Consider the following 17,992-nt stretch of genomic DNA (forward strand, 5'->3'; position numbering starts at 1 on the left):
TTACCAGATTGCTGCTAATTACATATTGGCTGATAATGTCAAAGTATTTAAGGGATTGATGAAAACTCACTGGAGGCTGTGGCTGATTTTGCTTGGTTAATTATTATTTAAAGTGAATCAGATCAAACCAACTATTGTTAAAGTATCCCTGTAACTAATTCCCCTAAAAGACATCAGGGCCCTCCCCAAAGGGGAAAAAAATATTTTGTTTGTTCTTTGGAGCCCTCCCCAAAAACAAAATATGAAGGAAAGAATCCAGGTCAACAGCTGGCTTCGCCACCCTGCCTATCTAGGATTGTTGATTCCAGTTGAAACCAGTCCATATCTTTCCCCTGCTAAACTATACCATGACCCCGACAACCACTTTTACTGGGACTGCCAGCAGCTGTGTTTTCATTCCTATGCAGATTGCAGAGGGCAGCCTTTGAACCTGCCACATGGGACATTTTAAAGGTTGATTTTAATATTTTGAGGAAAAGGGCTTTGTTTGCACCAATGAGCATTGGACAAGGCCAGTATATGTACTTGTTAAAGCTTTACTCCAAACAAAAAGTGTGGGAGTCCATGACCATCTGCCCTTCCAGGTTTTTTTTTTTAATAATTAAGAAATAATCCACTTTGGCTGTGAAATAAGGTGTGCCTTTTATAAAAATAATTCATCCACCTTGTTTCTTAAGTTTGCCAGTATACTGCATGGCTATTCTAATTGATAGGATGCAGGAAATAGCATGTTGCTTGCAAAATCTTTTATCTATTTTAGTATCCTGCCTTTATTATCATCAAAGATGGTGAGCATATTTAATACTCCGTCCTCCCGTTTTCCTCACAACAACCCAATGAGGTGAGATGGACTGAAAGTGACTGGCCCAAGGTCATCTGTCTGGCTTTCATGGCTAAGGCGGGACTAGAACTCCAGTCTTCTAGTTTCTAGCCTTAACCACTCGACCAAACTGGTTTTAGATTTAAGTTTCTACTTGCCTAGAATGGCAAAAGTATATTAGGAGTAAAACTGGGCACTGAGCTTGTGAAAATGAAATTGAAGTTGACTGGTAATGTGTCTTTAACATAGCAAGAATGGTCACCGAACTCTTGTTTTACTATTGGGTGTTACATTGAGCAAAGCTACAATGGCTATTGAAATTAGATATTAATGATTGTTGATAACCATGGCATATTGACTCTGAATGTAAGAAATACATAGTAAAACAAGGAATGAATGAATGAAAGGAAAATAAGTACACTGTGGGTTTGTGAAATTAAAATAAACGCAAGCATTAGAGTGAATGTTAATGCTTTTGAAGTTTGACATTGGAGAAAACTGCTGAGACTTCTATTGAAAAAAACAAAAACAAATCGATCATGAAATAATTGAACCTAGTTTTCACTCGAGGCCCAAATGGTCAGGCTCAAATGATCCTGCTTTAGACACAGTAGACAAATACCTAGCTTTCTGGAAAAGACTCTAATGCTTGGAAAGGTGGGAAGAAAGAGAAGAGGATGATCAGCAACAAGATAGATTAGTCTCAAATACAGTGGTGATGGGTGCAACGTTAGAAGATCTGAAGGACCCAATCATCATGGAGAAAATCTATATGGTCATTAAGAATCAATTTTACTCTACTCTACTCCACTCTAGTGAAGGGTCTATTTTTCCCCCCCAAATTAACCAAGTGTTGATTCATTGGTTGCAATATGAATGGACTGACTGGCTTATCGCCCATGCCTAACGTCATGGGTTGAGACAGTGTGGCTAGCCCAAAGTCATTAAGCTAGCTTTCATGCCTAAAAACAGTCTCATTTCTAGCTTAGTGCCTTAATTACCAGACAAAACGGTGGCTGTCCATGATGACATCGGCTTAATGGTATATAATTAAATCGGGAAGAAAATTAGTTAAAAGGCGAAGGGAAGGCTTTTTCAAGGCCCTAGCCAGCCCCACAACTGCGTGGTCCTCTGGGATCCCCACACGCGGCCATGCAGTCATGTTCTGACTTCTTTTCAGACAGCCAGAGGAGTCAGGAATCTGCCTCACCTCTGGATATTTCACAGGGCAGGCACAATGGCAGTCGAAGTTATTTAACTGACAGGGTTTACAACATACCTTCCCCGCCTGATGAGGCAATGTAATGTTACGATGAAAGCTTGAAAGAAAGTCATGGATATAACGGTGATGGGAGATTCTCAAATGTGGTACAGGCCACTATACAGGCCACTAAGGGTTAATTGGGGGAGAAAAATGAATAGAACAAGACGGATAAGAACAAAACAGCTTAAGAACTGCGTGAAGAGGTAGTACAAATCCTGTATGTAAAAGTGGAAAAGATACTGAAACAGATTCTCTCAACAGAATAAGTAGAAAGTGCACATAAGGAAAGATGATGTGGAAGCCACCTAAGAATCAAGCAGAATAACAGAGTTGGAAGGGACCTTAAGAGGTCTTCTAGCCCAACCCCTTGCTCAAGCAGGAGACCCTATATCAGGGATCTTCAACCTTGGGAACTTTAAGACTTGGGGACTTCAACTCCCAGAGTTCCTCAGCCAGCAAAGCTGGCTGAGGAACTCTGGGAGTTGAAGTCCCCAAGTCTTAAAGTTCCCAAGGTTGGAGACCCCTGCCCTATATCATTTCAGACAAGTGGTGGTTCAATTTCTTCTTAAAAGCGTCGTACCCACCACCTCTGAAGCAAAAGCATGATATAAAGGGGCACATAAATTTGTGGTTACTAATGAAAAAGGATGTTTGATGGTGAAATTATGAAGAGAAGGGGATATAAGAATATAATTGCTGAAAAAGAATTAGGACAAGACAAAGCTACAGGGTAAGTTACATAAAGAAAAAAAAGGGTAGTTGCTATGAATGTGGTGGGGAGGAAAAGAACAGCAAAGATTAAAAGAAGCAATGAAAATGCAGAATGTCAATGAATGCAGAATGGTTTTAACCAAAATAAAAATATTGTTTTGAAAGTGGATCTATAGAAGTAGCTACCTGCAGACCTAATGAAATAATAGAAATGATGAGTTTTATTTTACTAACTTGTAGTCAAGACACTTCACGGGGGCAGTAGGTGCCAAGAAAAGTATTAAGTAAAAACAGTGTACTTAAAAAAAATCCTAATAAATTAAAAGTAGCCAGCCATAAAAAAATATTAACAATAATCTATAGGTAGTCCTTGATAATGATCAAAGTTGACCCTGCAATTTTTGTTCATAAATCACTGTGGTCACTTAATTGCTCACCATGTGACCTGACTCAATTTTACAAATGTTTTTATGATGGCCTTTAAATAAGTCACTATGGTTGTTAGCAAATGATACGATCGTTAAACAAACCACATTATTAGGCAAATTCAGCATATTCAATGGGCATTGTTTTGTTGTCTTCTTGTGACCATGGGACATGACAACCAGTCATAAATGTGACTGGTTGCCAAGCCCCCAAATGAGCATGGGGTAGTGCAGTAATCGTAACTCTGAGGACAGGTCGTAACTTTGGTGATTGAGCAACTGGCCATTAAGCAAGGACTGATTCTATCTATAGATTTATGGATCAATATAAGGTAGTTCCGAAATGGTTTGCGATTATCTCATTCCTAAGATTGAGTGGGTGAACACCAGGAAGTGCAGGCCAGCTGGTAAGAACTGTGGGTAGATGTGGGGATGCTGTGAGTGGACAGGTACTATGGAATATATGTGGGTGGGGTATTTTGGACAGGTGCACACTATGGAGGGTAGGCATGTACTAGAGTACCAGTGAACAAGGGGTACTGCAGAGTACGAGATCCTGGGAATCTCATACTCTGTAGTAGAATTCCTCAAGAGAAAAAAAATGGTAGCAATTTAATGGAGCAATTTACAACCTTCCTGCTGACTTTGCTTGTGGGAAACCAACAAGGGAGATTCTGAACTTTGAACAATAGCTGAATGAGTGAACGTAGCTTGAGGATTACTTGTAATAATTTGGGGTGAAACTAAGAGAGGGAATGCTGGAAGGACTATTCTAGTGGCACGTATGGAATCATAGTGATATGTCCAAGAGCAGAGCTGAAGTAAATATTATAAATGTTAGCATCCAAGACATTGATGAAAAAGACAATATAAATGCTGGGAGAAAGCTGAAAAATTGTAACACTGACAATGTAGCTGGTACAATTGGGGAAATTTTAAAATTTGATTGTAGTTTGCTCATGGAGTGCCATGTAATTTGTTTGGGAAGACTTCCGTCCGTAAAGATGGGGAAAATGCTGTGATTATGTATATATAGGGAAAAAGAAGAGTGAACACACAAACTTCCGGGGGATTTATTAAATTTGCCTGAGAAAGTGTTTGCAGAAGTCTCATGGAAAGAAAATGAAAAATGAAAACTAATAAAACTTACTGCTTTCTGCAGGCATCAAAGGTGAACTTTTGGCTCTCCGAGAAATGTATTAATATGAGAAAGTTTACTGCATGTTACTTGATTTAGAAACAGCGTTATGATAAAAACAGACATGAATTCTATATTGCTTTGTGCAAATTTGCAGCTAGGCTAGTTGTTAAACCTGATGCTTGGTATACAATGAAATAAGGTACATCTTAAGATTAATGACACAGATGTCAAACTCGCCGAATCATGTTGCTGTCACATGACGTTTCATGATTTTTTCCCCTTCGCGGAGCTGGGGTGGGCGTGGCCTGCACTTGATGCATCTGGCCCACAGGCCGCCAGTTTGACACCCAACTAATGGAATGCTTAGGAAATGTTAACATTAAAGTAGAATGGTGTATGATGTCTCCTTGGTTTTTAGGTACTTAAAGACATAAAGACATAAAAGTGGATATACCTTAATATGTAATCAGTTATTTCATCCGTTAAGAGCCTGTATGATTTGCAGTGGATTGCATCATGAAATGAGGACACTGAAAATAAAACTACTTGTATCAGAAGTACCCAAGTTGATACAGAAAATAGACTGAACAATTGTATGTTATATCTAGATAAGAGAAAAATTAAAACATGTAGATGAATTTATGTATCTTGGAAGACTGCATGCTAAACATTTGAATAAATTAAACACACTTCCAGAAACTATTATTTAATTTATTGGAAACCAGCATAGTATAGTGGTTAAGGTGCTGGACCAAGGTCAGGGGAAATTCAAGGATTAATCCAAATTATCATTCTGAACAATTGACGCTCCTCTTAAAAAAGATCATTTACTTCCTGATTAAGAAATAAATCTTCCAATGGTTCATATATAATGTCATTGCTTCTAGAAAACTGCCTGAATTGGTGTAATCTGGAAGAATGGAATTCTCTGCAGTGTTCCGTGTCTGGAGAGAATGTTCTTCACATACTTAGTAGACAGGTTTGCCAGCCCACAGGCAGCAAGTATGTGCTATCTTTAAATAATATTAAAAAATGGGTAAAAAAATATGCAAGGATCATACTCAACAATGTCCTAGAAAGGGCAAAGGGGGACTGCTACTAAGTTTAACTTGTTGCAGCTAGCCAAGTCTGATGATAGAGCAAAAAGAGGCCATATAACAATGTTTAGCTTAAAGAGAGCAATTTACATCCTAAACACTGCTATTTCTAGATGGCATCAACACCAAAACTAAACTATATTTGGGACCCCTGTGTTTTATGTTGTGCAGATTCTGGAGAATTAGACGGCTTTTACTTAACTTCATTAGAAGTTACGTGTTTGCCTTGAAATTTAGTGACTGACTGAATCCGCCCACAAAATCAGGATGATTCAGACCTCCAATCCTACACAGATTGTAGTAGTTAAGTGCAGTTTGAGACTAAATTAATTTTGTCAAACCTAATGCTTTCCAGAAAAAAAAGAGAGGTAAAGCCAGTATTTCAATTTGGCTAAATTTTAATATCTGCACACAAAAGATCCTGCGTAGGAGATGAAAATTTGTAATTGGCTTATTTTATTATATTAAAGTTGGTGCCTCTGCTTTTATAAAGAAATAATGAGGAAAATGTCTTTCAAATATATGACTCCAGATGTGAGCTTTCTGCAACCATCCTCATTAAGGGAATATGATGTTCTCAAGGGGAAAGTTCAATTGAGGACAGGCAAATGTGTTTAAACAGATTTGTTTCCCCCACTCAATTCCATTAATCTTTATTTTTTTAGGTTTTAGCCAGAGTAGAATCATCTGGTATGTAGTTACTGTCTCCCCCGCCACCTTTTTACTTCTACGCAAAACTGCTTCTAAATGAAAATATGGCTCTCGTTAATACAAAATGAATACTGGAAGGGACCCAAGTTTGAAGAATGTTTTCCCCTTAACTAAGAAGTTTTTGCCAAACTGCCCATCCTCATAGATTTAATGGATTAAAAATATGGCCACACTGGCTGGTAATTTTGGAAGTTACAAACCAAGCACGTCTAGAGGTAGCAATCTATCACTGGTGCTAATCAACACAACTGATAACTAGCAATGCATCCACATGATCATCAATATCTGCTCCACAGATTATAAACCTCCTTGGAATATTACTTTTTTTTGACACTTCTAAATCCATGGATCAACTGCAGAGTCACCTATCAGCCTCTATGTTTTAATTCTTACTTGTCATGCACTGAATGCCACAAACTGTGCATCAAGACAAGGTGTCATTTTAAAGTGACAAGTATACAACTACACTCTCTTAGGAGTGCGGCACACCATTTCAAAACATCTTAACATTGAAATATCAAAAACATTTCAGAGCTAATTGTATACTGTCAGAGCTCTTAGCAGTTGTGGATGTCAAGAAGATTATACACGTTTGCTGTCTCTCCAGGGCCTTGTCAAATACTCCAGTTAATTATAATTCTGAGAGAACACCTTTTCTTCAAAAGATACAGTAGTAAATGGTTAGCCTTCATTCAATTGGCTCTCTCCCCTTTGTTTTCAGCAACTGCAGTTGTTTCCCCTTCCATTGTGGTCACCTTCTTTTCATAGTCATTATACTTTGGTCATAGTGAACCACCCCTCAGGTTGGCTACTACCGTGTTTCTCATATAATAAGGCCGGGTCTTATTTTTTGAGCCCCGAAAAAATGGCTAGGCCATCTTTTCGGGGGTGACTTAATTCCCCCCCCTTGCATCTTCGGGCGGGCGGCGACGGCTTGGATGTTGACCTCGGCATTGGTGGGGCACTTCGTATCGGGGTCAACGCAGGCAGCACCATATCCGGGTGTGCAACAAAAGTACTTCCTAACAGCAAGCCCCCCCGCCATCCCCCCCCCATTTCGCATGTTTTAATATAGGCCTTAATTTGGGGGAGGGGCTTAATTTCATTTCATGCCTATAAAACATGCTGGGACTTCCTATTGGGAGAGGCCGTATTGGAGAAACAGGTTAGTTTTCTAAAGGGCTGTGAACACTGACATTTTAATTCTTCTGTGTGTTCCTTTCTTAGTTTTATATTTATTTATTCCTTCCTCCTCTAGCAGACATTAGAGCCAGCATGATTTTCTTGATTTCTCCTCTGGCTGGGTGTAAGTAAGCAGATCCTGTTGTCTCCCCATCCCAATATAATTGGTTTCCCCAGCGAAAATGCAAACTGTTTTTGTCCAGACAAAAAGTGAGAATGATATATCTTTTGAACTGGGATAGACTGAGGCTAACTTCTTGGATCAAACATTTAAAAGGTGGTGTGAAAATTAAAATGTAATTCCTCCAACCTCCAGATGTGCTGAAATTCCAACTTCCAGAACTCCCTATGGAAATTCAGCTTCCAGCTAGACGGAATTTACAGCAAATGACAATTCAGCAAGTTTCAGCTAATCAAACTGTATTCTAATGGCATACATCAAGTCAATAAATGTTATGATTTAATGGAATTTTAAAATTGCATTGGCTTAATATGATATGTGCTGGATTAGATAACTTGATAATTCTATTGCATAAGATGTTTGTGATATTAATGGAATTCCAGGCTACAAATTATATGCAGGGGAGAACACAGTATTTTAGAGTAACATGACATAACTGTTTTGCTTTAAAAGTTTACCAGAACTATGTAATGATAGTACATAATAGGTAATATTCAGAACTGGTCTGTTTTGTTATTAACACTCTCCGAGATGAATTTTTCATTACCATATTAGGTATTTTCATCAGGGCACAACATTTGGCATGTGAGATTCATTGGTTGGGAAGATTTATATAATATAATCTCAAAAACACGCACGAAAATAGAACATCTTTTTTCTGTGCATCAACACCCCCAAAATTATACCCACTGTTACAAATATCAAACATATTTTAAAACACTATCATCCATCATTTACATTTTAAAAACTTTAATATATATTCCATGAGATTTCCTTAGAATTTCATATTGTTTTCTTTTTTTAACGTTCACATACATTTTTACGGTAGATGAAATAGCATGATTATATTTTTGTTAAAAAAAAAGTAATAGAACGCGACAGCTCCGATCTGTCCACTGCCTCTACCAATGCAATTGTTTGATTAACCTAGATCAACAGTTTACAATGTGTATTTGCATGCAACTTCATATATTGTCATTCCTTTAGCATTTCAATGTTTATGTATAATTTTTCATTGAATCACATGTTATTTGTTTAGAGTAAAACAATGACATGCTATTAGAAACTATATAACTCCCTTCTGTTGGAATTCATTCATCTTTGATATGTCTATCATTAAAATTAAAAGACAATCCCTGGGGGGCGGGGCGGTCTATGACAATTCGCCATGGCCAATTCGCCACGGGACAAGAGTTACTCTAATATCAAAAATGGTGCAATAGAATAGAATAAAGAAAGGATGCAAACGGACAGAATGAAATGTGAATGGCATAAACTATTTTTTATTTATTTTAAATAATTAAACAGTATTGTTACGTTGTCCTGCAGTGAGTTGTCCCGCAGTAAGTTGGCCATGGCGAGTTGGCCGTGGCAAGTTGTCCCATTCCCCTAGACCCTTTAACTTAAGAAAACAATACTAGCAGTAATTTTACTCATTTTCCAGTTGAAGTTTTATGTATCATAGCACCAGGACTATTCTTTAGGCTTACCTTACCTAAATTCATTCTGAAGGGGAGGCGGTCTAAAATTACTAGTTTCATTTCTTCTTTAGCAGAAATTGAAATTTTACAATCTTTATAATGATTTAACTTTCTTGCTTTTTTTCAAACGTTTTAGTTCAATGCTAAATAATCTGTTTACTAATGAGCAGAGGGGGATAGGATCCTACCACCTACAGTTGGTAACTTTTTCTGATAACACAACCATTCATTTTTCATGGCTATTTACATGATTCTATAAACACATCAAATTATATCAACGTTAAAAGTATAATTTAATGACATACATAGCAAAGTGCTCAAAACAGATGACTATACCATCCTGGTAGCAACATGTACATTTTCAATATTTTTATGATACTGAATATTTTTTTTATTTGCCATTATTAGAGGAGAAATATTATCATCAAAGTCAGAGCCTATGGTTGGATCAGGTTCCCCATGGTGAGTTGTCTTCATATAATGTGTTATTGGGCAAGGGATAAAGTCATGATGCAAGAATCAAACAAATACAGTGTGCATCATAGTTTTTGGTCTGGAGGTAAGGGCTACTATTAGGAAAGTCCAAACTATGTGCATAGTACATTAAGTAGCATAGTATATAATTCTCTCCCTGTCTGCCATCTACATATATGTAAGGGTGTGTTAAAAGTAGCTACTTTTTTCATCAATATCAAAATAGACCCAATAGATCAAATCTTCCCACCCATCCCCCACAAAACTGGCTTTTCTCAAACGATAAATAACTACTACCTCTGAGGCATGAATGATTGAAAGAATGAGTGACACAGCTGCAATATACATTTTCAAATGAGTCTAGTGATAAAATGTTGAATTTATGGATATACTGTATTTCACGACAGCTATTTGTGGCAACAGTTCGTAGCCATCTGTGCCTCTGCGGAAATGACTAGAGATCATAGTGAATTGTATTGCTTAAAAAAAAACATCGAGAAATCAACAAATAAGATATTGACATGAGATCATCTTTTTCATGAAACTAGAAATAGTTGTAAACAGTATTTTCTTCTAATTACGATATTAAATTGATCGATGACACTTCAGCTAGAGAAGACAAGTACAGTGCAGATGTTTAAGAATAATTTGCAGGTTGTTGAGCAAGTACTTCTAAAGAATGCCCATATAATCTTCTGACACTATTCAAATAGCTCATTTGCTAGACTTTTTTTTAAAAAAGGGATTGTCTTACAGCCATTACACCCAAGTACATATCGAAAGAAATCTGAACAATTGTCAAAAAAAATCTAACCATATTTACAACATACAGCATATGAAAATATTGACCATCCATAGATTCTGACTGCATAAAATCATTTAAAAGGCCACTTGTAACACCACTTACATTACATGTAAATTTAATTGCACACATGCATACCCATTTATTTTAACTTTGGAATTTAAGGAACAGAAGAAAGCTAGAATTAGGTTCCTCTACATCACCACTTTAATACATTTTGCATTATCCAGTAATAGTTTATTTCTATATTATTCTCTCAAAATATATTTAAACCAAAGAATAGTGCTAACTCTTTCAATAAATGTTGTTCTTATGTACATCCCAATATGCAGTTATACATAAAGTAAAGACTTCATGACTGTACGTTATCTTTACAGAGCCTTTCATAATACATAAACACTTTAAGCTAGGTAACATTTAAACCAAAATAAGTACCACAACTGAAAAACTGAACATAAAAAGTCTGGCTGTAACCCTGCCCTGTTTCATTGGAATCAATCCCTCTTTGCTAGAAAGAAATTATTATATCCCATTGGAAAACCAGGGTATGCATAAGCAATCATAGAACCATCCTGAGACTATCAAATAGTATTGAATACATTCTGACACTTATTTATTTCAACTCACTCTGTATGTTCCCAATATAACATTTGTGATCAGCATACCTTCTATTTTTTAAAACCATTTCTTTCTGGCAATTTCAGGATGTTATTATCTTACAGACTGATCAAGTAACTCATAAAATCTTTTCTAACATTAAAACATTTCACGCAAGTGAGAACCGAATTTCTTTTCTCCTGGGAGATGTGCTCCCGTATACATTCAAACAAAATTTTAGAATCTAAAGCTACAGCAGCACTTGTTTCAAGTCGGAGTGCATGTGGTTGCAATAAAAGTATATAAAATAATAGAAATCTCATTCTCTCTTAAAACACAAAGGATCTTATTATACAAATAGCATTTGTGCTGACCCATTACATAGTGGTTCAGTTCACTGGGCTTTCCAGTCGACAAACTCCTCCTTCAATTGCTACCGACTGTCCTGCCACAGCTCCATGTGGAAGCCTGGAAATGTGAGTCTGTAAAGAAATATGTGAGAATTTGAGAGCTTAAGAAGTAAAGGTGGACCAAAACAAAAAACAAAAATACTGATTAACAAGAATCAAAGAATAAGCCAACATTTTAAAATATGCAATGTAACTTCCACTATTCTACTCAAAAGTGGCTGAGATGAGGCTGCCTTACAATTCTAGATGCACTTGAAGGGCAATTATTTGGAGGAATAGGGGATTGGGTCACCTAATGAGTGACTTCTATTGATAAATGAACCGGCAAGACCATCTTTGCCTGTTGTAGTAAATACAAACCAGCTTCTGATATCACGGTGATGGAATGCCTAAAAGGAGATAGACCAGAGGTGGTATTCAGCAGGTTCTGACCAAATCTGGAGAACCAGTAGCGGAAATTTTGAGTAGTTTGGAGAACCGGCAAATATCACCTCTGACTGGCCCCGCCCCCATCTATTATCTGCCTCCCATCGAGTCCCATCTGATTGGCTGGGTCTTCTTTTGTTGCCCTGCACAGGAGAATGGAGCTGGAAAGCAGGTTAGTGGGGTGGGGAGGGAATGGGGATTGTACAGTAACCTTCCCCTGCCATGCCCACCAAGCCACGCCCATAGAACCGGTAGTAACAAATTTGAATCCCACCACTGAGATACACAGAAGGCACCCTGATAGTTAAGGGAGAACAAGGTCATTATGGAAGTGCCTCTTGAATTCAAGGGATGGGGGAAGCATGGGATAGTCATCATAACGCCACCTTAATTACACTAGATATAAGTTGTGCAGGAGAATTCTTCTGCTACATCTCTCTACTAGCAAAACAAGACCGGTCCAGAAATCCAAATGGTACTAGTTTTCTGAGTTTGCCAATCATTCACGGTTTGACAATTCTTCTGAAGTATGTTCCTTTAAGAATTTTCCAATGGTTTCAGTCCTGATATCAGAAGTAGTGTCAAGAAACTGATGCTGGGTGACTGTTCTTTAGCAACTAGGTCACTGGCTTACAAAGTCCCATTAAAATTCCAACTTGACTCTCTAAGTTTTGAAGTCAGTGCCATCTAATTCTGGAGCAATATTGAATACTTTTTAACAATGCCTAAATTCAGTGGTGGATTGGATGAGGGAAAATAAGATGAAATGTAATCCAAACAGAATAAAAGATTCCTTTGGTCAATAGGAAACTAGGTTAAAGGATTGGAGTTCAGCTTGTTCTGGATAGGTTTGCATTTTCCCCTGCAAAAAGAGGACCACAGCCAAGGAATGCAATTTGATCCTCAGCCCCTAACTTGATAGATAGCAAAGGAATTATGACAAGGAGCATAACTGTACCTGGCATACAAAATATAACCATTCCTGAGCTGGTCTGATTGCATAGCAGTTACCCATGACCAAGCTGTTTTCTGTCTTGAGTGCTGCAATGCATTCTCTATGGGCTATTCCTGAAAAGTATCCAGAACTTGCAATTGGTGAAAAATATAGGAGCGAGACTATGAGATTGCAGGGTGACCAAAATAGCTGCACCAAAATATCAGCACTGGCTGTGAGAGGCTTTTAAGTGCAATTTAAAATGTTAAAACTTTACAAACCTAAACGATTACCTGAGGCACCACCATAGAGGGAATGGCACGAGGGACAGGAGGAAGAGCCATTATCTGAGCAATGGCCAGATAAAAGCAGCCTGAGTCTCAGGCAAGAAGGCAATATGATTAAACATTTTGGACAGGTCGCTTCCTGGTTCATATGAATTTGAATGAAAGAAGGGCTGGAAGTACAGTTAGGCTTTTTGATTTTGTTACTATAGCTTTGTAGTATAAGTTGTATTAACCTACAAAAGCAATGGTTTTCTAGTATGATCTATCAGACATTAACATCTCTAGAGTGTCCTTCTGCCCTAAAGAGCAAACGTTGCTCCTGCTACTAGATGTCATGTACTATGTATAAAAACAGGCCCCCTTCCATCCCGTTAGCTGCAAGCTGAGGAATGCGTTCTCTCTAGAACCAACTTTCTCTGCTTCCTAAAGATGTGTAAAAAAAAAAATTCAGCGGGTCTTTAGAGGTTAATGTTTTTATTGTCTGCCTTTTGCTTATTTCATTACATTTACTTATTATGCCTTTTGTAAATTTGTGTGCAATTATAAATTGCAATCATTTTAAAGGTTCATTTTAAATACAAAGTTAGCAAATAAATAAGGAACATACATGATTTGAAATCAAAAGGATAAATTTAAGGTTCTGAACTGTACTTCCTATTCATTAATACAGAATGTTAAAGTTTTAGAATTGAACAATGATTGTTAAATAGCAATAGACATTAGACTTATATACCACTTCACAGTGCTTTACAGGCCTCTTTAAAGTGGTTTAGAGTCAGCATGTTACAAATGAACTGTGTAATATTATATATAGCTAATTGAAAAAAAGCTGATCACACATACACAACACTATTTGTTGTAAGCAATATTGTTATAGAATTATAAATACAGATATGAGTGGGGTGGAATTTTATATAAATTTTTACTTTAAATGTCTATTTTTCTAAGCTATAACAATATGGTAAAAGAATGCAAGCTTTATCAAAGTAAGCACTGGACAAAAAAGTTACACAATACAGTGCAACTTGACATATGGTAGAAATGTAAACCATGTATTCTGCACATTTAAAAATATGTTTACTACTTCATGACAGACAAGTGTTTTGGCTGACTTTAGCAGAAGTACAACACGTATCCATGTACACCAGTGCCAATGAATTGCTGAAAGATGAGGCACTATGTTACCTGCAAACAGGCAGAAAAACAAAGACTTTGGGTGGTTAGCTTTTTAACTGTAGTGTAGTCACAATGGGGCATTAGCCATAAACATCAGCAAATGAAAGTACTTTAGAACATCTTGCACTTAAGGCATTCAAAGAACATTGAAGAAAATATTTCGGAATATTTGGATAATACAAATGCCCTTCAATAATAAACTACCAAAACTAAACTGTTAATGTTAGAGAGTACTCATAAAGCCAATCTCAGGTATAAAACTTCCAGAATGAATGATCTGTGCATTGTTGTCATTGAAACATTTCCTTTTTCACAAAGTTCTAGAGTAGGAAGAGACTTTACAAAGCACCCTTCTCACCATAGCACGTCTGACAGACCACCATCCAGGCTCTTTCTGAAGCTCTCTAGTGAAGGGGAACATAACACATCCTGAGGAACCTGCTACAATAGCTGACAGTTTGTGTGATCAGGACATTTCTCCTGATATCTAATCTGAACCTCCTCCCCTGAATTTTTAACTTTTTCTAACCCTGCTATCTAAGGCAAAAATTCTCAATCCACTCCTGTGTGGATCTTTTGATATTTGAAGACTGCTATTGTATTTCAATTACCCTTTCTCTCGACTAACTATAACTAAATCCTTTAACCTTCCTCATAGGGTTTAGTTTCCAAACCCTATGATGATTCTAATCAGCAAAAAGTTGATGATTAAACATTACTGGAACACTGGGCCGTAGGGCTCTTAGTGGAAGTGGACATTTTGTCCACCTCTAGCTTTGGCGCTTACATTATTGTTCTTCTTTTCATGGACATGTTCTCACATGTTTGGATGATCTTCAGTTCTTTGTAGGAATACACAGCTCCCCACTGCAAACACAGTGGCATATAAAGTTGTCCTTATTTGAATTTGAATTTTTTCAACAGTCTAATATTAAAATTGTTTTGAAGAATGGAAAAATATATACATTTCGTGACATAAAACTAGCAAAATCTAAGGACAGATTCAGGATTTGTGGCATTATCTCAAAAAATAAGAAATATGTTTAAAATTGGCAATTACATTTAGAAACCCACCAGTTTTAGTAACTAAACACTCAAAAATTAGACTCTAATTAGTTTAGAACTTAAAATTCTAGAGAGTATCAGTTTTGGAAAACCAAATATAAAAATCCAAGGGGAATATGATGTTGTTAACATGGATTTTAGAAATTTATCTCATCTTTGACTAAACAAGGTTTACAGTTGAAGCACAAAGTATAAGTTATAAACAATACACATCTAGAAATAAACACCATTAGAATTAGTGAAGCCATTACTGAATAAATGCAGTTAAGACTGAAACTCCAAGAAAGCATTAAAGCAGAGATAAAACTGAGTTAGCTCCATTACGATGAGCGATTTTCCTTCTGGCAACCATGTACAGCATTTGAGAAACAAAAGAGTGTGTACCCCACAATAATAAGTACTTCCATTCCTACCACCCATACATAAACCCACAATGAAATTATACTACAAAGTCTTCCCTCAAGTACTCACTTAAGTCTCTCTATAATCTCTAAGAAGATCTGAATACAGATTTTTCTACATTGCTTTTTCAATATGGTTTCAAAGAAACACACTGCTAATTTTAGGAAGCATCACATTGAAAGACAGAATGGTACAAATGAGTTAAATTGAACTGTGGCCCAAAATAACATTTCTACAAGCAAATAAATTCTTTCCTTCCAACCAGCTATTTCCCATCTTCCTCCTCAAAAGTGTATTTTAAGACTGCCTAAATATGGTTGATGGAAAAGATACAATAGTTACACTTACAAACTCTGTGAGTTATTATTTTAAGTGAAACCATGATTGTGAACCATTTATAAATCAAGCAACTCTTGATGTTGTGTTCTCTTACACTTTCCTGGAAAACAATTATTGTCAAGGGAGAAACTGCCAACTATGGTGGTTAGTCAAAGATAAAGAAAGCAGGTACTTGAAAATAAAGTGACAGTATAGTAAGCATTCAAGAAAAAGAAAAATCAATAGATACGTGAAGTACAATTTGTTAATTGACACATACAAAACTTACTAGATTTTTCTCCTAAAATTCCCCAGTCAGTTCCAGAATGAAATATGCATTCTTCTAAAATATATCGAAGAAACATTAGCTTGGCTAATACTCCCATGACATGTTGGTACAATAACTAAATATCACTTTAAAAATAAAAATTCCATCTGTAAATTGTCAGGAGTCCAGCTAGTAGTTGTCTAAGAAACTTGAGAGGTGTTAAAAAGTACAATAGATGTACCACATATATGGATGGTAGAATCAAATAGGTTCCTATTTCAGTAGGAAAGTTTATTCAAATATAAATCACACACGAAATATGGAACGATGAAAAATATAGGTTCATTGTCTGTTTCACAGTTATGTTTTAGTTGCAATGGGAATTAATGTTCTAAAAACGATTGAGCATTATTAGGGCAGGTGGCCTAATGCTTCTGTTTTATCTTGATGTATTCACTTTGTGTTTTTGTTCAGGGTTTTTAAAATAGTACAGGGTAAGTTGAACCTTCCTTGTTATTACTAAGTTTTCACACCTTCCAAGATCACAGAATTCTACCTTCTCCAAGAGCACCTTGTTTGTTGATCTTCGTAGGGACCAAGCATAGCATTTGTGTTTCAAGAAAACATTTGCAACCATGGGTTCAAAGAAAGAGGAGAGAGAGGGATTAACACTGCTGAGGGAAGGTCACAAACATAATTTAAAAGTGAACCAAGAAGAGCAGCTGCATCTTTCAGCCCAATCAATTTGGCCAGCTGGAGAATTTGCCAGCAGTATGAAAACAATGCACACCAGATGTCCAATGAAAGCTCCACAAGTAAGAAAATAAAAGATCTCTGAGCATAACCCTGAGCTATTAGTCTTTTTTAGCATTTAGGTCACGCAGTGAGCATCATCAAAACAGATACAAGTAGAACACAAACTTTAGGGGGATTGCAGGACTTCTAATATTTAATTTAGTTCTGTGACAGTAAAATATTAATGCTTTTCTTTCACAGCATGTAAATACCTAAGATGCTCTGAAGTTAACGGGGTTTTTAAAATAAAGATGTTATATCATTAAATACTGAAGGAAATCATAATGGGGAGAATGTGAAATGCAAACTCTGTTTTCTGAGTGTCTGAGAAATTATTTTAAAAACCCCAGCTAAGAATACCAAAAGTGGCAGGTGCCTGCATGAGAAGCTCTATACAGGTAGTCGTCGATTTATATCGGTTTGTTTGGTGACCATTTAAATTTACAACAGCACTGAATAAAGTGACTTTTTCACACTTATGACCATTGTAGCATTCCCACAGTCATGTGATCAAAATTCAGACGCTTGTCAACTGACTCCCATTTATCTGCAGTATCCAGGGTCATGTCACCTTTGGTGACTTTCTGACAAACAAAGTCAATGGGGGAAGCCAGATTCACCTTAACAACTACAGTAATACATTTAGCAACGGTGCCAAGAAAGGTTGTAAAATGGGGAAAATCTCACTTAACAACTATGTCACAAGCAGAAATTTTGGACTCAATTGCAGTCATAAGCTGAGGACCACCTACCGTATTGTAGTACAATAGTACAAACAAACAAGATGACCAAACTGAACCATTGGAAACTGAAATGATTCTAGTTTGCAGCTTCAGTAATTTAAATATCAGCTTACAAAATACCAGATTGTGCTTTAGGCATGCCCACAATCCGATGATGCTGAACTACATCTTCAGCAGCCACAGTATTAGTTATGCTGAGACTGATGGGAGTTGTGGTTGGCAACATCTGGAAGCCACATATTGTATACCCCATGCTTGTAAGGAACCTGGCCACAATGGCCT

At 36.8% G+C, this 17,992-nt stretch overlaps 1 protein-coding gene across 7 annotated transcripts in view; it reads right to left on the minus strand.

The window, feature by feature from the left end:
- Positions 1 to 10,503: 10,503 nt before the first annotated feature.
- TASP1 (taspase 1) overlaps positions 10,504 to 17,992 on the minus strand; it is a 50,496-nt gene continuing 43,007 nt past the window's right edge. For 5 of the 7 annotated variants that reach the window (XM_026710382.2, XM_087919269.1, XM_026710381.2 and 2 more), the window contains exon 14: positions 10,504 to 11,368. In XM_026710382.2, coding sequence (XP_026566167.1) covers positions 11,276 to 11,368 — 93 coding nt within the window. In that variant the 3' untranslated portion in view covers positions 10,504 to 11,275. Of the gene's footprint in view, positions 11,369 to 13,403; positions 14,129 to 17,992 lie in introns of those variants that run through there. The other 2 variants (XM_087919273.1, XM_087919272.1) reach the window with 2 other exon arrangements.

This window comes from Pseudonaja textilis, chromosome 1 (genome assembly GCF_049901715.1).
Source record: "Pseudonaja textilis isolate UNSWEBS1 chromosome 1, rPseTex1.2, whole genome shotgun sequence".
Lineage (NCBI taxonomy): Eukaryota > Metazoa > Chordata > Lepidosauria > Squamata > Elapidae > Pseudonaja > Pseudonaja textilis.